The sequence below is a fragment of the Cervus canadensis genome, chromosome 11 (assembly GCF_019320065.1).
Source record: "Cervus canadensis isolate Bull #8, Minnesota chromosome 11, ASM1932006v1, whole genome shotgun sequence".
In the NCBI taxonomy this organism is placed as follows: domain Eukaryota; kingdom Metazoa; phylum Chordata; class Mammalia; order Artiodactyla; family Cervidae; genus Cervus; species Cervus canadensis.
Window position 1 is genome coordinate 26,063,757 of NC_057396.1, and position 19,786 is coordinate 26,083,542.

General features: G+C 40.6%; 1 protein-coding gene and 1 non-coding gene across 3 annotated transcripts in view; both read left to right on the top strand.

Moving 5' to 3' along the window:
• The first annotated feature begins 877 nt into the window (after positions 1-877).
• UBE4A (ubiquitination factor E4A) overlaps positions 878-19,786 on the top strand; it is a 40,577-nt gene continuing 21,668 nt past the window's right edge. Inside the window, exons 1-10 of one of the 2 annotated variants that reach the window (XM_043481368.1) lie at positions 945-1,017; positions 8,237-8,402; positions 9,152-9,313; positions 13,815-13,988; positions 14,598-14,710; positions 16,091-16,243; positions 16,745-16,904; positions 17,144-17,346; positions 17,885-18,076; positions 19,006-19,339. In XM_043481368.1, coding sequence (XP_043337303.1) covers positions 9,193-9,313; positions 13,815-13,988; positions 14,598-14,710; positions 16,091-16,243; positions 16,745-16,904; positions 17,144-17,346; positions 17,885-18,076; positions 19,006-19,339 — 1,450 coding nt within the window. In that variant the 5' untranslated portion in view covers positions 945-1,017; positions 8,237-8,402; positions 9,152-9,192. Of the gene's footprint in view, positions 1,018-8,236; positions 8,403-9,151; positions 9,314-13,814; positions 13,989-14,597; positions 14,711-16,090; positions 16,244-16,744; positions 16,905-17,143; positions 17,347-17,884; positions 18,077-19,005; positions 19,340-19,786 lie in introns of both variants that reach the window. The other variant, XM_043481367.1, reaches the window with a different exon arrangement.
• Positions 11,020-11,152, top strand: LOC122450683. The gene has a single exon (XR_006272182.1). It is a non-coding gene; the product is annotated as a small nucleolar RNA SNORA42/SNORA80 family (small nucleolar RNA).

Sequence of the window (19,786 nt, forward strand, 5' to 3'; positions counted from 1 at the left end):
CTCCACTAGTTTACATTCCCATCAGCAATGCACAAGGGTCCCTATCTCACCACGTCCTCACCAAGACTTATTTTCTTTTTACTTTTTCATAATCACCTTCCTAAGAGGGATGAGGTGGCACTTCATTGTAGTCTTGACTTGCACTTCTCTAATGATTAGTGACATTGAGCACCTCTTCATGTGCTTGTTGGCTATTTGCATATCTTCTATATAACAATATTTATTCAAGTCCATTGTCCATTCTTTAATCACGTTGTTTGAGGTTTTATTGTCGAGTTACAGACTTTTTAATATAACTGGATATAATTTTTTAAATCAGTAATGTGATTTACAAATACTTTCCATCACTCTAGGTATTGTCTTTTCACTTGCACTTGAAAAGTATGCTCCACTGTTTGCCTCTGTGTAACTTCAGAGTACCCTTGAGGATCTGCATCCTCTTCACCTGACAAACAAGAAAACTGCAACCCAATGCAAGACAGCATATTTGAACACACTGCCTGGCACCTAATAACAGCTCACAAGTTTCAGTTATTGTTAATGCTACTGTTGTTTCACAGACAAAAATGATCTATGAAGAATCACAGAAGCTGTTTCAGTAAGGAACATCGGTGGGAAAAATAGAAAGCAGAAGTCCGTAGGAGCCTTAGCAGTGCCAGGGTTCAACAACTCATAGATATTGCCCATACATAGGTTTCCCATGCCCGTTTACTCCTACCGAGCTCCGAAACGCCCCTCTCCCAGCTCAACGATACCCGCCCCCAACACAACCAACCCCAAGGCCGCTTCCGGCCACTTCCGCCCTTTCGCAGCCAGTTAGTGCATGCGCTGTGGGAATGTTTGCGCGCTCGCTCCCTGCGCAGGGCGACACACCCAACTTCCGGCGCCCTGATGAGATTCCACAAGGTTTGGCGCCTAGTCGTGACGTCAGATCCGGTTGCCTTGCTGAATCGGAAGTGGGAGCTCTTCGGCCACTGAGACTCTGTCGTGTCGTCGCTGCTGGCCTTTCAGGCTCTGGTAAGAGAGCATATAGCTGGAGGGGAGGGGATCGTTGAGTCTGCAGTGAGGTTTTTTTTTTTCTTCTAGTCGGATGCCAGTCCAAATCTCTACATTTTTACTTCCTACAAATTCTCCTGTTCTTTTCTGAACACTGGATCTCCTTCATGAACTTTGACCCTGTCTGGTTTGGGAACCCCTTACAGTGCTCCTGTTTCTGGCATTTCTGCCCCTCATTGTCGAATGACAATGGAAAAGGCCATTTTCCTCCTGGAAAAGACCAGAATCCTGGCCTTGCATTATCTTTGGCTTTTTCTAGAGCGTGTGTCTAGTGGGTAGGTCTCCCTGTGCGCCGCGAATCCCTTATGGAACCTGGGAGGATAAAATATAAAGAGTAGACAACAGATACCCTGGTGCCAAAGAAGAGAAAATTAAACTTGGGTCCCTGAAGTCAAACCATTTGAATCCATATGGCAAGGTGTTGACATTTGTTAAGGCAAGTGATCATTCACCCCTCAAAACTCTGCTGTTACTCTGCTTCTTGCTCCCTCAGCATTTGGGTTTAGAGGACACTTCTAAAATTAAGTAACCGATCTCAGAAGCTTATATTTGATGGGTATTCTCTTTGGAATCAGCTTTTCACTCCAAGAACAAGGATATGTATGTTCAGTCTCACTGCTGTAGGCTGTTTTGGTCTCACATGGGAGCCCTCCTCAGATAAAATGGGACCCAGGAAGGAATGCTGTCTGCTTTGCGACTTGATGAGATCCTTCTAGCTTGATGTAATGGAAGGATCTGTTGGCACATAGAGGCCTGAAAGGATTATTGGGTGGAGCATGTAACAGTGAAATCATTTTTTAAATTTCTTTTTCGGTTTGATCTATGTATTACTCAGGGCTTCCCAAGTGGTGCTGTGGTAGAGAATCCACCTGCTAATGCAGGCAGGCTCAGGAGACTTGGGTTCCATCCATGCATTGGGAAGGTCCTCTGGAGTAGGACGTGGCAACCCACTCCAGTATTCTTGCCTGGAAAATTCCATGGACAGAGGATCCGGGTGGGCTACAGACCATGGGGTACAGAGTGAGACACAGCTGGGCAACCTTGCGGGTACATGCGCACACACGTATTACTCACCAGGAAAGAAACCTTGTGGAGTATGATTTAATAAAGCTTGATTTTGACAGTCTCATTTTTGTGAAGTATTGCAAGTATTTCTGTCTAAAAGCAATACCAAATTTGATGTTAAAACATTTATGTAGTCATCTCTTTAAAGCCTGACAGTGCCCCCTTAAGAGAATTGGCCATATTCTTTATAAACAAAAGATTAACTCAGGGGAGGGCAAGAAGATTATATAGGACTGGAGGTAGACAACTTTTATAAATGTAGAGCCTTGCAGCACATCTATCAGAAATGTGTTTTTATTTTTTATTTATTTTTTTTTTTAGAAATGTGTTTTTAAAGGGGATGTATTGGGGGAATTCCCTGGCAGTCCAGTGGTTAGGACTCTGCACTTTCATTGCCAAGGGCCCAGATTCAATCCCTGGTTGGAGAATTAAGATCCTCCAAGCCTCATGGCCAAAAGTAAATAAATAAATAAAGAGGATGCATTTTTAAAATCAAATCCAAAAACTTCTAAGAATTGGTAGATGTGTCATGCCAAAGGCTGACGACAGGATAGTGCTTTATCTTTGTATGGTAGTTGAAAGGAGATTATAAATTCCCAGTGATATTGAATATTAAACAGAATATCAAGGTTCCACTTTATCAGACCTTTCTTTTGGAGTGGGTCACATCTGGGTGCTCTTTTTACATTTGTGAAATCCTTAACCAAATCTAAACTGACATCCCTACAAAGGTTCCATCAAATGATCAGTCCTTCCTTTTTGTGTAAAACTTTCCTGGTTGCACAGTTAGCTCTTTTTCCATGAAAATAGTTGTTGCACAGATTTGAAGTACATATGAGAAAGATGAGCTTAGTGAGGTAGTCTAAGCCCTTTTCGTCTTTCATCATGGATGACAACAGAAATTTATTTCCATTCTCTGTTCTACACATACTGAGCTACCAAAGGGCCACAAGTGTCTGGCCTGATACCTTGACCTTCCACTGCAACCTAGGACAAACAGTAAAACCCTTACCTTAAAGTAGGATTATGGCTGCTGCTATTGATTACAAGAAGGTCAGGAATAATTATATGTAATATTGACTCATTTGATGCATGTTTGGGATTTTGTGTTTATGGAATATACCAGACACAAGAAAAAAATAATTAGATATGAGCCTGTACTCAGATTGCTTACCTTCTAGTAAGAAAGAAGATCTACATTAGGAATACAATGTAGAAAGTTATAAGTCCTGTTGATATAGATAAAATGTTGTGGGAAGCTAACTTTTTGTGGACCATTTTTTTTTTTAAGTTTTTATGGAATTCGTTGCAATATTGCTTCTGTTTTATATTTTGGTTTTTGTTTGTTTTTTACTGTGAGGCATGTGGGATCTTAGCTCCTGGACCAGGGAGGACAAGGAATTGAACCTACACACCCTGCATTGGGAGGTGAAGTCCTAACCACTGGGTTACCAGGGAAGTCTTAAGCTAGCTTTATGTAATGTGACAGTGTATTATTGAGAAAGGAGGAAATAATGCCATTTATGATGATAAATCCTCTTTATGTCTCTTCATAGTCTTAGAGCCCGTATGTGTCCTACGTTCTAATTCTTGGCTTTTGATTTCCTTCCTTTCTACATAGATGGTGCAGGTGATGCATCTCCTTTGTACTAATCTGAACTCTTTTCAGTTGTATTTTTAAAAACCCATTTGAACTGGCTCCCACAGTGTAGGGAAATCTAATGGCTTTTTTATACCTGAGAACGCTCTCTTTCCATCTTACATGTCTTTTCCTGCATGTTGGTTTAGTTTTAGGCTAGGCTTTCTCTAGATGGTGGGAAGACGGCAGCTCCAGGTTCCTGTCTTACCAGCCTAGCAACCTAAGCAGGAAAAAAAAGAAAGAGCTCCCTTTTCTGTTGATTTAGCCAAAGGCCTGAAGCTAGTGTTCATTGATTCTTTTAGGTTGGTGCAAAAATAATTGTGGTTTCTGCATTGTTGAAGTTTACCATTTGATATTGGAATACATTCTTAAATATGGTTATGTTATACATCATTTTAATGTGCATTTCTCCCTTAATTTTTTTGCTAATGACTTATTACTTGCTATTTATATTTATTTTAGACTATGTAAATGATGTTAGACAAAAGCAAATTCGAGCGATTTTCTTACGCGAGTTCAATATGGGTCGTAAAGCAGTGGAGACAACTCGAAACATGAAACTCATTTGGCCCAGGAACTAACGAACGTACAATGCAGTGGTGGTTCAAGTTTTGCAAAGGAGTTGAGAGCCTTGAAGATGAGCGTAGTGGCCAGCCGTCGGAAGTTGACAGCAGCCTATTGAGAAGATCATCAAAACTGACCCTCTTACAACTACATGTTTTAAGAAGTTGCCAGAGAGCTCAGTGCTGACCATTCTGTGGTCATTCGACATTTGAAACAAATTGGAAAGTTGAAAAGGCTCGATAAGTAGGTGCCTCATGAGCTGACCACAAATCCAAAAAGCTGTCCTTTTGAAATGTCGTCTTCTCTTATTCTGTGCAACAACAACAAACCATTTCTCGATCAGATTGTGACATGCAACAAAAAGTGGATTTTATACGACAACCAGTGACATCCAACTCAGGGGTTGCACTGAGAAGAAGCTCTAGAGCACTCCCCAAAGCCAAACCTGCACCGAAAAAAAGGTCATGGTCACTGTTTGGTGGTCTGTTGCCAGCCTGATCCACTACAGCTTTCTGAATTCTGGAGAAACCATTACATCTGAGAAGTATGCTCAGCAGATCGATGAGATGCATCAAAACCTGCAATGCCTGCAGCTGGCATTGGTCAACAGAAAGGGCCCAATTCTCCACAACAGCGCCCAACAACACATCACATAACCAACGATTTGAAAGTTAAATGAATTGGGCTATGAAGTTTGTTTTTTTTTTAATTGACGGATAATTGCTTTACAGAATTTTGTTGTTTTCTGTCAAACCTTAACGTGAATCAGCCATAGGTATACATATGTCCCCTCCCTCGTGAACCTCCCTCCCATCTCCCTTCCCATCCCACCCCTCTAGGTTGATGTAGAGCCCCTGTTTGAGTTCCCTGAGCCATACAGCAAATTCCCCTTGGCTATCTGTTTTACATATGGTAATGTAAGTTTCCATGTTACTCTCTCCTCCCCTCTCCCCATGTCCATAAGTCTGTTCTCTATGTCTGTTTCTCCATTGCTGCCCTGCAAATAAATTCTTCAGTACCATCCTTCTAGATTCCATATATACACATTAGTATACAATATTTATCTTTCTTTTTCTGACTTCACTCTGTATAATAGGCTCTAGGTTCATTCACCTCATTAGAACTGACTTAAATGTGTTCCTTTTTATGGCTGAGAAATAGTCCATTGTGTGTATATATCACAACTTCTTTATACATTCATCTGTCAATGGACATCTAGGTTGCTTCCATGTTCTAGCTATTGTAAATAGTGCTGCAGTGAACATTGGGGTACATGTGTCTTTTTCCATTTTGATTTCCTCAGGGTATATGCCTAGGAGTGGGATTGCTGGGTCATAGGGTGGTTTTTATTCCTAGTTTTTTAAGGAATCTCCATACCATCTTCTGTAGTAGCTGTATCAATTTACATTCCCATCAACAGTGCAAGAAGTTTTGCCTCATCCACCATATTCATCTGACCTCACACCAACCTACTCGCACTTCTTCAAGCATATCAACAACTTTTTGCAAGGAAAACACTTCCACAACCTGCAGGATGCAGAAAGTGCTTTCCAAGAGTTCATCGAATCCTGAAGCATTTATGCCACAGGAACAAACAAATTTATTTCTTGTTGGCAAAAATGTGTTGATTGTAATGGTTCCTATTTTGATTAATAAAGATGTTATTAGAGCCTAGTTATAATGATACACACACAAAATTCATGGTCTGAAACCGCAATTACGTTTGCACCAATCTAATAATAGGCCTTGCTAGAGAATCATTGCCCACTCCTGAATCAGTCCCTTTGGCTAGAGAATTCTGTATTCTTTTTGGCCAAGCCAGATTCATATGCCCATTCCTAGAGCTAGTGGGTGAGGTCATCCCTTCTGAACACATGGACTGGGAGCAGAGTGGATCCCCAAAGGAAAACTGGGGGTGTCATGTTGAAAAAAGAAATTGATATTTTGGAGACAGAAAAATAAAGATATCTGTCTCCAAATATTTGGAGACAGACTACACTTTTTGCATTCCTCTCGGTGCCTCAGGATAGAGGTAGGGTGGTGGTCAGCGAACTGACACAATTCTTGGTGCTTCTACATGAATTAAGGGAAATAAGTAGGGGCAATGCCAAAGAATGTTCAAACTACCATACAATTGCGCTCATTTCACATGCTAGCAAGGTAATGCTCAAATCCTTCAAGCTAGGTTTCAACAGTACGTGAACTGAGAACTTCCAGAAGTACAAGCCGGATTTAGAAAACGCATAGGAAACAGATCAAATCGCCAACTTGCATTGGATCATAAAAGAAGCAAGGGCATTCCAGAAAAACATCTGCTTCATTGACTATGCTAAAGCCTTTGACTGTGTAGATCACAACAAACTGCGGAAAACTCAAGAGATGGGAATACCAGACCACCTTACCTGCCTCCTGCAAAACCTGTGTGCAGGTCAAGAAGTAACAGAAACGGACGTGGAACAAAGGACTGGTTCAAAATTGGGAAAGGAGTATGTCAAAGCTGTATATTGTCACCCTGCTTATTTTACTGCTATTCAGAGTACATCATGGGAAATGCCAGGCTGGATGAAGCACAAGCTGGAATCAAGATTGCCAGGAGAAATATCAGGAACCTCAAATATGCAGATGACACCACCCTAATGGCAGAAAGCGAAGAGGAATTGAGTGTCTTGATTAAGGTGAACAAGAAGGGTAAAAAAGCTGGCTTAAAACAGCATAAAAAAAAAAAAAAAAAACAGCATTCAAAAAACGAAGATCATGGCATCTGATCCCATCACTTCATGGCAAATAGATGAGGGAAATTTGGAAACAGTGACAGATTTTATTTTCCTGGGCTCCAAAATCACTGCGGATGGTGACTGCAGCCATGAAATTAAAAGACACTTGCTCCTTGGAAGAAAAACTGTGACAAAACTAGACAGCATATTAAAAAGCAGAGATATCACTTTGCTGACAAAGGTCCATATATTCAAAGCTGTGGTTATTCCAGTAGCAATGTATGGATGTGAGAGTTAGACTATAAAGAAGGCTGAGCACCAAAGAATTGATGTTTTCAAACTGTGGTGCTGGAGAAGACTCTTGAGTCCCTTGGAGAGCAGGCAGATAATCCAGGCAATCTCAAAGGAGATCATCCCTTAATTTTCATTGGAAGGGCTGATGCTGAAGCTGAAACTCCAATACTTTGGCCACCTGATGGAAAGAATCAACTCATTAGAAAACACCCTATTACTGGGAAAGATTAAGAACAGGAGGATGAGGGGGCAACAGAGGACGATCTGGATGGATGGCATCACGGAATCAATGGACATGAGTTTGAGCAAACACCGGGAGATAGTGATGGACAGGGAAGCCTGGTGTGCTGCAGTCCCTGGAGTCACAGAGTCAGACACAACCTAGCAACTGAACAACATTGCAGTGTTTAAAGAGAAGGAAAGATCTCGCAAGGATTGTTAATTGCAACTTTAAGTATGCTATCTTTCTTTTTTGTATGATTAAGCTCAATTAAACTATACGTAATAAAAAGTAAAATACATAGAGCAACATCTAACCTTTCAGTTCTTTGAAGTAGTCAAGGCCAGCAGCATGCTGAGACGAGACTAGACTGTCATTACAGCTCAGTAACCATTAGCTTTTAGGCAGAAAGCTCAACTGAGGAGCACGAAGCAACAGGTAGAGATGCCTCAGAACTGTCAAAAGTGTTATAGTCTCTCTCCAAAAAAGAGTAACTTTTCCGACTTGTATTAGCTTTTGTTAGTGTGATTCCATAAGGAGTCTTACCTCAGTTAAAGGTAAACCTTTTTTCCTCCTGCCTTGTATCCCTGACCCCACTCCTTCTAAGAACCTCTGTCCTTGTATCAGTTCAGCATCCTCGTAAGCAGAATATTCATACCCTTTGTCTCTTGTCACCCTTTTCAGGGTTGTATTTCTATGCTGTGGCCTTAAAATTTCAAAAGGGGAGAAAGCCTTTCAGGGAGCTCTGCTCATCCCGTTATACCCTTGAGTCCCCTTGGCGCTTGGATGAGGAAATGTTATCAGAAGAGTGCAAATGCAGGCTCAGTCAGCTCCTCTAAATACCTTTGAGGTATATATCTATTTCATACTACACAGCAGGAATTGTGTTTCTTCAGTATTGTAAAAACCAGATAAACGGAAGATTAAATGTAAAATTAAGCAAAGACCATTTAGTTCTTGGAGGAAGAAACATCAGTAGTCATAAGCCAGGAAGTAGAGATGGATTGCTTAATAGAGATTTAAAACCCATGGTATGCTCCTAATCTGATTCCTATCCTGGTTTGCAATTCCACCTCTGACATACAGGCTTCCATTTAGTTTCTGTGTAGCTGAGGAGTTCCTGGCTCCAACCCTTAAGTCACAGAAGCCAGAGCAAGCACAAGCACCACTTTATGCTCATGCTGAATGAGAACTAGTCAACCAGTTAGAGATTTATGGGAAATCCATAGTTTTTGTCATGTTTAAGTGCTACATTGTTGTTACAACTAGTAGCTCAGTTTCCTCTTTGATTTTAATAATACTCTCTATTTAACCTATTTTTTTAAAAAAGCTATAGCAAATAGAACATGTCAACAGATAAATGCATCTTTTAGGTTTCTTGGTTTTAGCCACCCCCAAATCAGGCCAGCTTGTCCAGTTGGTCGGTTTGTAACCATTTTGCCAAAAATGCCTTGAATCTCGGAACAAAAGTTGGCAAGTCTTACCCAAAGCCTTTTAAAATGTACCATAGTCAAGGAATGGGAAAAGTAACAGCTATGATTTTATCACAACTGTTGTGTTATCTGCCCTTCCACGTCTTAATACCTGTCCTTTCTATAGCCCCTCCCCCTAGGTCTGGATGGAGGATACTTTAAAGTGAAATGACAGACCAGGAGAATAACAACAACATCTCAAGTAACCCCTTTGCTGCTCTTTTTGGCTCCTTGGCTGATGCCAAACAGTTTGCAGCAATCCAAAAAGAGCAGCTGAAGCAGCAATCTGGTAAGTGGAGGAGCCAATAGCAGCGGATGAGATGACCTAGAATGGGGTCTTCCCAAATTAAGTATTCTTCGGGTTGTTAATTGCAACTGGAACTTATATTTAGGGCAGAAGTTGGTATTTTGTTGGTATTTTTTGTTTGTTTGGTTTGGGGGACTTCTCCCTGTCCTATCCTTGGCTTAAAAAGACCAGAGAACAGGTGGTTCTGGAGTAACAGATGCCCATCATGCTCCCAAAGCTGTCAAGCTTTCTTACTTTACAGATCACCTAGTGAAAGATACTTAACAAAGATGCTAAAATGTTTTAACATAGGAAACTGAGATTATAGTTGTAGGTGTGGAAAACAAGTCACATGCAGCTGTAGACAGCAGGTGTGTTAAAGGAAGACTTAGAGCTTTCTAGCCTGTAGAGAAATGAGATTTATCCTTAAGCCCAGTGCTTCAGAGTCTTATCTCAAGCAAAATGCTTCTTTCATTACACTTTAATAGCTTACTGCTTTTAGAACAGACTTCTAGGAAAATCTGATCCTTACCCTTCATGAGAAGAAAATTAGGACAATATCTCATTAATCAGAAAAGTGATTTTCCTCATCTGGGATCAAAATAAAGATCAAGTCTAGCTTCCTCCCCATAGGTAACATATGAACTAGAAGAATTAGGATGCTGTTTCCCAAATATATTAGTTTTCTGAGGGTATGCACAAACTTTCAGGCCAGAAATTGCTCCCTTTCTCCTCCCTCCAAAAAAAATAATGGTGTTTTTATTTTTAGGAAAGGAGAAACATTTATACTTTGCCTTTATTTTGTTTATTTCAGAAGTGTTCAGATATGTACACTTCTGTGTACATATGACCTTACTCTCTGATTAGGATTGAATAAAAAAGAAGTAAGAACAAGACAGATGAGTAGTAAACAGAGATGGATGAAACAAAGAAGAAATACATGGAATGCTGACCTTTTTAACGTGATGGGAAGAGGCAGCTCTGAGTCTCAGTCTCTGAAAACTTTCCCAGATTTCTAAAATACAGGCTCAGAATGGGAACCCTTGGATTAGGAGATTGTAGGAGATGAAGAGTGAGGAATTGAAATGAGGAAAGGAAATGAAAAAAAACTTTTAAGTATATGGTTGAGGGAAATTTTGCTAATTAGCACCTGTCACTCTTGGAATTCCGAGGAGACCTTGATGGTATAGGAATAGAGCAACTGAACACTCATCCTTCTGGCCATAAACAGATGTGAGGCTGGCGAGGATTGGAAGCATTGCAGTGGGAACAAGTCAGGTGCATGCCCTTCTGTTACTATTTTGGCACCTCATCGTCTTAGTTTGTTTACACTGAGTTTGCCAGGTCACCAGCTCTAACCTGTTTTCCTCCAGCAGTCAGTACTCTAAGAAAACCTTTGACCTCCTATATTGAGCTTCACTTTTGCTCGGTTCACCACACTGAAGCAACTCTTGTGTCTGAGAATTTTGCCCGGACTTTCAGAGTAACCATTTTATCATCAGAGGGAAAAAGCAGATACAGGCTTGCATGTGGCTTTTAGTGAGCAACACTGCATATACACCCCTTCAGCATCAGTGCCATTCTGAGAAGCTCTCTTTTAAGTTGCTTTATAAAAAAGTAAAAAGATTCTATCAATAAGAAAAAAATAACTAATTGAAAATGGGGACAGTTTATATATACTCAAATTACTTTAAAAAATCCAGTCTAATGCATGGGTTTGGATTTATGGCAGGCTCGTCCCCCTGGGCCTCTCATAGTGTCCCATGCCAGAGCAAACGCGGCCCCAAACCATTGCCTGGCCTCTGCCAGTAGGCTGCAGGCACTGAAGTGGGTTGCACAGTGGAAAAAAAAGAAAAAAGAAAAAAAAAAATACAATCTAGCTAATTAGAGAAATACCCATTAAGACAACAATTAGATAGTTTTTAGTCTGTGCAGTTTGTGAAGCTTTAAACAGGCACTCTCTCATATACTGGTGCAGCTGTTAGTTGCCAAGTTGTGTCTGACTCTTTGTGACCCCCCATGGACTGTAGCCCACTAGGCTTCTCTGTCCATGGGGTTTTCCAGGCAAGATTACCAGAGTGGGTTGCCGTTTTGTTCTCCAGGAGAAGATCTCCAGGGGATCTTCCTGACCCGGGGATCTTCCTGACGCAGGGATCCAACCCGAGTCTCCTGCTTTGTAGGTGGATTTTTTTACCACCGAGTACTGGTGAAGCTCCATATACTCGTAGCTATGTAAATCAGAGTAGTTTTGGTTTTCTTTTTTTGCTACATGAGGTCCAGCTGTGGCACACAGGATCCTTAGTTATGGCATGTGGGATCTCCTAGAGAAGGAAATGGCAACCTAGTCCAGTATTCTTGCCTGGGAAATCTCATGGACAGAGGAGCCTGACAGGCTACCATCCTTGAGGGTCACAAAGAATCAGACGTGACTTAGGGACTAAACAAAAACAACAAATGTGGGGTCTTGTTCACTAACCAGGGATTAAACCCTGGCCCCCTGCATTGGAAGCATGGAGTCTCAGCCACTAGACCACCAGGGAAATCCCAGAATAGTCTTTCTGAGAGTAATTTGGTAGTACATATATGTTAACTTTTAAATATTCAGGCTTTTTAATCTAGCAGTTCTGCTTCTATGAATTTATCCTACACAAGTACTCATACAAGTGCACAAAAATAATAAGTTACATGTGGTACAGTGTTGTTTGAAATCATGAGAAATTGGAAACAATCCAAATGTCCATCAGTTGAGAAGTCACTACATAGATCACATTTTGTGCATTCAATGTAATACAGGGCAGCTATTGAAAAGAATGAGGTTGGCTTATAAATGTCCTAATAGAGAGGTGTTGGTGCTGATTAAGTTTAAAAAGCAAGAGAATTCCCTGGTAGTCCAATGGTTAGGATTCTGTGCTTTCACTGCCAAGGACCTAGGTTTGATCCCTGGTGAGGAAACTAAGATCCCACAAGTCAAGCATCATGGCCAAAAAATAAATAAAAATTTAAAAATAAGAAAAATGTGTTCTCTTAAAATGAGGGAAAAGCCATATATTTAATATAATTAAAGGCATGTTGATCTATTAGATAATTCTTTGCTCACTACGATTCTGTAGGGAAGATAGTATTGCTACTTTTGGCATTGTGGAATACAATTAATTATGAGTAGAAAAAATAAAACTTAGTTTTTGAAATATGGTAGATTTTATAACCAGTGATTTCAGAATTCTGTACTTAAGATGTTTCCTGATACAACTCAATAGCAAAAAACCCAAACAATCCAATTTAAAAATGGGCAGAGGATCTGAATGAACATTTTTCCAAAGATGACATATAGATGGTCAACATCGGCATGAAAAAGTGCTCAACATCATTAATCGGGGCAATGTAAATCAAAACCACTACACGCTTGTTAGAATGGTTATTATCAAAAAGACAAGAAATAACAGGTATTGGCAAGGATGTGGAGAAAAGGGCACCCATGTGCACTGTTGGTGGGATTATAAGTTGGTTCAGCCACTGTGGAAAATATCAGCATGGAGGTTCCTAAAAAAATTAAATATAAAGCTACCATATGATCCAGCAATTCTACCTCTGGGTATTTATCCAAAGAAAACAGAAACACTAATTGGAGAAGACATATGCATCCCCATGTTCATTGCAGCATTATTCAGGTGGACAGTAGATGGGCCTTGAGGGCATTGTGCTGAGGCAAATAAGTCAGAGAAAGACAAATACCATATGATCTCACTTATATTGGAATATTAAAAAAAAAAAAAAAGCTATTAGATACAGAGACTAGATTAGGGGTTACCAGAGGCAGGGGTTAGGGGTGACAAAATGGGTGAAGAGTTTCAAAAGGTACAAACTTCCAGTTATAAAATAGTCATAAGGATTCAGTGAACAGCATGGTGCCTGTAGTTAACAATACTGTATTGCATGTGTATTTGAATGTTGCAAAGAAAGTAGATCTTAAAAGTTCTTACCACAAGAAGAAAAAAATTGTAGCTATTTATGGTGACATAGGGGCTTCCCAGGTGGCGCTAGTGGTAAAAAACCTACCTGCCAATGCAGGAGACATAAGAGACGTGGGTTCAGTCCCTGAGTTGGAAAGATCTCCTGAGGGAGGGCATGGTAACCCACTCCAGTATTCTTGTCCGCAGAATTGCATGGACAGAGGAGCCTGACGGGCTACACAGTCCATGGGGTCGCAAAGAGTTGGACACAACTAAAGTGACTTAGCATGCCCACACATACCGTGACAGATGTTAACCTGATTTATTGTGGTGATCATTTAACAATATATACAAATATTGTCATGTACACCTGAAACAAATATATGTCAGTGATACCTTAATTAAAAAAAAACAAGATGTTGCCTGACTTGAGATGTTCACTAATAAGTTAATACCCAAAATTAACCTCCCCGCCTTGGTGACATTTATCATGTATACTTGGTTTTCTCTTAAAGAGAGGATTGTAACTGTTCATGACTTACATTTTCTGGCAGATGAACTCCCCGCCAGCCCAGATGACTCAGATAATAGTGTGTCAGAGAGCCTGGATGAATTTGATTACTCTGTGGCTGAGATCAGCCGCTCATTCCGTTCACAGCAGGAAATATGTGAGCAACTCAACATCAATCACATGATCCAAAGGATCTTCCTCATCACTCTGGACAACAGTGAGTTACAGATTTGCAGCCAGTGGATTCACTTCTCTGCCTTTCCTGCTTGGGCTAGGGATTCACTCTTAGAAAGTTACTGTATCTGATGGTTAAACAAACCCACCAAACTCCCAGGAACACAGAGTTTATTTATATTTTCAAGGAAGCTTTTGTTAAAGCAGTATTTTGACAGACATACAACTTTCATTTCTGTTTTGATACTGACTGGACAGTGTAGCTGCTGCTGCCTTTTCTACTTTAAAAGGGCTATGGGAATGGTAGCCAAGTCTGTTTTCTTCTCAGAGGTGATCTAAACATTTTGATGCAAGCCCCAAGAAGAATTAGATAGTGTTTCCCCTCTATGCCCTGTCTGTAGTTAAACCTCCAAACTACTGCTGATGTCTGGGATTTACTCTTTAAATGTCATGATGTTAGGTTTATAACAAAGCATGTGCTCTTTGGGGTGGGGGTGGGCAGGTTAAATCTGTAGATACTGTTCTCTGCGTCAAGATCACGCTGATATTACCTGAGTCAGACTTCAGATTCGAGAGAAATGCTGTCAAGATCAGTTGTCTATGTAAGGCAGAAGCATTATCCTTAACCTATCAGACTAAAACCATTTCTCAGGTGACCCAAGCCTGAAAAGTGGGAATGGCATCCCCAGCCGGTGTGTGTATTTGGAAGAAATGGCAGTAGACCTGGAAGATCAAGACTGGCTTGATATGAACAACGTAGAGCAGGTACCATTCTTTTATTCCTTACATGTGCCTTCAGTAAAAATCAGCCAGGCAGCTGAATTCTGCTCTCCATTCTCCAACTATGGCTTTCTTAGCTCTGTCTCTTAGGCTGTCTGTGTTGTCCCTCTTTTGGATCTGCTCATCTACCCATGGTCCCATGTCCAAATCTACCCATCTTGCAAGACACAGTTAACAAGTCATCCCGTTTACAAAGTTTTACCAGATTTAAGTTGTTATTTTCTCTCTGGGCTCTTACAGTAATCTCTTGCATCTCTTATAAGAATTGTCTCTTTCCATCCCATGTAGTGGTTTCTTTATGTACCTCTTTTCTCTGTCCCATGGACACTTATTGAGGCCAAGGCCCCTCTCTCTCTTTATATCTTTTTCAAAATCAAAACTACATTCTACCTTACAAGTGCTTAATTAATATTAAACGGATGAAAGTTTGATAGGGAAGACACTTGACAACTTGTAGTTTGACTTCATACATTTAAACTGTCTATATAAAGTCTGGGTGAAATGAACAATCATGAAGAGTAGTAGATTCCACATATAAGTTTAATCTCTCATTCTCCACACCATTCAACAAATATGCTTCCTCTGTGCTTGGGGCTATGCTAGACACTTAAGCTTGCTTTAGGATGATGATATAAACAATCAAATTTGTATACATAATTTTTTTAATTGAGGAATAATTGCCTTACAGTGTTGTGTTGGTTTCTGCTATACAACTGTGTGACTCATCTATAAGTATTAATATACATATCCCCTTCCTCTTGAGCCTCTCACCAACCCTCCCCATCCCACCTCTCTGAGACTGAGCTGAACTCCCTGTGCTATACAGCAACTTCGCACTAGCGTTTTGTTTCACACATGATAGTGTGTATATGTCAGTGCTACTCTATCAATTCACCCCACTTTCCCCTTCCCCCCTCTGTGTCCACAAGTTCATTTTCTATGTCTGCATCTATATTCCTGCCCTTTTTTCCCTTTTACATTCTGTGATTCTCATAATTACCTGTGTCAAAATTATCATTTATGTCTTGGTGTTCTAAAACTAACTTTGCAGTGGACAGGGATGGAGGTAGATAAATCAGAAGTTTGGAATTAACAGATACACACTACTGTGTGCAAAATAGATAAACAACAGAGACCAACTGTATAGCACAGGGAACTATATTCAGTATCTTATAATACCTATAATAGAAAAGAATCCGAAAAAGAATAGATACGTATGTGTGTGTAACGAAATCACCTTCCTGTATACTGAAACTAACACAACATTGTAAATCAACTATACTTCAGTAAAATATAAATAAAAATGTAAAAGTAAATTAACTTTGCAGTGATATAGTATTTTTGTTTATTTGTTTTTCCTCATAGGCTGTCTTCACTCGCTTATTACTTCAAGATCCAGGCAACCACTTGATTAACATGACTTCTTCTACAACATTGAATCTCTCTGCTGATCGAGATGCAGGGGAGAGGCACATTTTTTGTTACCTTTATTCCTGCTTTCAAAGAGCCAAGGAAGAGGTATAAGGAATCATTGCCATTAAGTACTCTTGGGTATGACGTAACCCAGAGAATTGGATCATTGTCTTTTATATTAATTTGTATACATCATAGTGTATCTGGAACTGGATATCAGAGATCCTGTTAGTTTGTTTTCTGAAGTTTTAATCTCTCCTTTTCCATGGCTTGGGGTCTTCCCCTTCCCCAATTAACAATTACCTCTTATTATTCTTTCTACAAATGTCTTAAAAAAAAATCACACCTTTATAAAAAAAAAGGTCTGATAAATTTATTTCTACTGAGGTTTGTGTAACAGAGTAGACTAAGCTTGATCACTTCCAGCAGTAGAATTTCTAAGAGATGATTCCTTAACCCAAGGAATGAACTCTCATGGCTTTTCAAGCATCCACAGCAAAGCCGTGTTGTTTTGGGACAGTGTGTCTTTCCCCTTCTGTTTGCTGTATCTGCCCTTGCGCCAGCTCACAGAGCTAGCATCTTCCCTCTCTTTGTTGCTGTTTCCAGATTACCAAAGTTCCAGAGAACCTGCTACCCTTTGCAGTACAGTGCAGGAACCTCACTGTGTCCAATACCCGAACAGTCCTTCTCACCCCAGAGATCTATGTTGACCAAAACATCCACGAGCAGCTGGTAGATTTGATGTTGGAAGCCATCCTAGGAGGCCGTGAGTACATAAGCAAGATCTGTGAGCGTCTGCATTTGATTTCTGTAACATTCCTCTGGTTGCATTAAAAAGCCTCAGAGCCACTATGGTTCCAGCATAAATGAATAAAAAGAGCTCACCCCTTGACCTTTGGGTTTCAATACCAGTAGAATTATCAAAAGTTCAGCAGAGTAAAGAGCTGTGTGTAAAGGCATATAGAAATTCCTTTGGCCTCCTCTCTCTCGTTTGTCTCCCATTAGATTTTGAAGGTGTAGCTGAGTTTCTGGATGAGGTCATCGAAGCCTTGATATTAGATGAGGAAGTTCGAACATTTCCAGAAGTCATGATTCCAGTGTTTGATATTTTATCGAGCCGAATCAAAGATCTAGAGCTCTGCCAGATCCTGCTGTATGCGTATCTGGACATTCTTCTCTATTTCACTAAGCAGAAGGATATGGCCAAGGTAGGTCTGAAAGCTCACATGTGTTCAGTTGAGTTGGAAGTTTATGCTTCCCTGTCCTGAGGGCAGTGTAATATTACCTATTGTATAAGAAAGGTACATTGGTTGTTACATAGTCTTGTTTTGTTTTGTTTTTTGGCTACGCTGTGTGGCTTGTGGGATCTTAGTTCCTCAGTCAGGGATCGAACCCACGTTCCCTGCATTGGCAGGCAGATCCTTAACCACTGGACCACCAGGGAAGTCCCAGTTGTTGGATAGTCTTAACTCTTTGAAGCTCTCTCACCCCATCACTTACCACATCATACAGACAATTGACTAGGACTTTTTTGTTTTGTTTTTTGGCTACGCTGTGTGGCTTGTGGGATCTTAGTTCCTCAGTCAGGGATCGAACCCACGTTCCCTGCATTGGCAGGCAGATCCTTAACCACTGGACCACCAGGGAAGTCCCAGTTGTTGGATAGTCTTAACTCTTTGAAGCTCTCTCACCCCATCACTTACCACATCATACAGACAATTGACTAGGACTTGTCTTTTCCTACAGGTTTTTGTAGACTACATTCAGCCCAAGGATCCAAGTAATGGACAGATGTACCAGAAGACCTTGCTAGGAATAATCCTGAATATCTCCTGCTTATTAAAGACACCAGGAGTCATAGAAAATCATGGCTACTTCCTGAACCCATCTCGTTCCAGTCCCCAGGAGATCAAAGTACAAGAGGCCAACATTCATCAGGTGGAGCTGTTTCCTGGTGCATTCCAGTCCCCAGTCTCTTAAGTATTGTTTCCTCAGGAAGCAAATACAGACAAAGCTGCTTGAGCCTTTTGGGAAAGCAGATTGATTTGGGTGACTCTTTGCCATAATCGTGTAAAGAAATGGCCCTCTTTTTAGCATGCGCTAAGAGCAGAGGACAGACCCTTGTCTGGGTCAGAATAAGCTGCTACTATTCTTTGCCCTGTGTTGTAGCACAGTCACCTGCTCTCAATTCTCCTTTTCCTCACCAAGATATTTCTTAGAACTTCAGCTCCTAAAATCTTCTGAATGAACTCCAGCTTAAAAGCCAAATTGTTTTCCTTTTCCTCCTTTCCCCTATGTCATCTCTGTTTGGGCTTCCTAGCATAAATTACATGGTAGAAGTTTGGCCGACATAACGGCAATCAGTGGTTGAATTGGGGGCAGTTTAAATCTCCCATCATCACACTTTATAAAGCAGAGGTTGGCAAATTATAGCAGTGGTCAAATCCAGCCTGCCGCCTTTTTTGTAAGTAGTTGTACTGAACCTAGCCATACTTCTGGGTATTGTGTATGGCTTGACTTTATGCCACAGTGGTAGAGTTGAATAGGTGCTACAGAGACCGTATGGCATGCAAAGCCGAAACTAGTTATCATCTGGCCTTCTGAAGAGAAAGTGTACCAACCCCTACTCTAAAGCTATGTAAATGCTAGCTGTAGTTGGGCAGCTCATCAGGAAGACTTACACGTGCCCAGAATTTTTATTATTTTTTTTAATCAGAAATGGGGGGACAGGGTAAGGCACAAGGAGAGTAAGGGAAAGATCAGGATTCATGTATTTTTGGAAATTGCCAGTGGCTAAGGTTTGAGAGTAACAAATATTAGGATTGTGCAACTGGAATGTTCTGTGGTTGTGTTTTCTGGTTAAACAGTTCATGGCTCGGTTCCATGAAAAGATCTACCAGATGCTGAAGAACCTACTCCAGCTCTCTCCAGAAACCAAACACTGTATCTTGTCCTGGCTCGGAAACTGTTTGCATGCAAACGCAGGCCGCACCAAGATTTGGGCCAATCAGATGCCAGAAATCTTCTTCCAAATGTATGCCTCGGATGCCTTCTTTCTGAATCTGGGTGCTGCTCTCCTGAAGCTATGCCAGCCATTTTGCAAACCCAGATCCTCTCGGCTCCTCACCTTTAATCCTACTTACTGTGCCCTGAAGGAGTTGAATGATGAAGAACGAAAAATTAAAAATGTACACATGAGAGGTAGGGGGGAGCTGGTCTTCTCAAAACTGTGTGTGTGTAACATAAGGCCTTCACTTCTATATCCTTTTCCACAAAGGTCCCTCTTTCTCAAAGAAGATAAGGCAAAAAGAAAAGCTATCATAAATTTTTAAAAGACAGACTTAAAAACTGATAGTTTTAGATGTTATGCTTTACTGAGACCTCTCTGAATTTGGCAGACTTGGATATTCAGTCATTCATTCATTCTTAAGTAAATGAATAAAGGACAGTCCCTGTCCTTTTTGAACTCAAAGGCTCCAAAAGGAGGCAGATATGTTAACAGATCATCATAATATGGTCTAGGGCTAAGCTATAGGAATCCATAGAAGGGAGTAAATGATGAATTCTGTAGAAGGTGGAGGTCTTCATAGCTGAGTCTTAAAAAATGTGTTGGGTTTATCAAGCAAAGGAGTCCCTTTCATAGAGGAA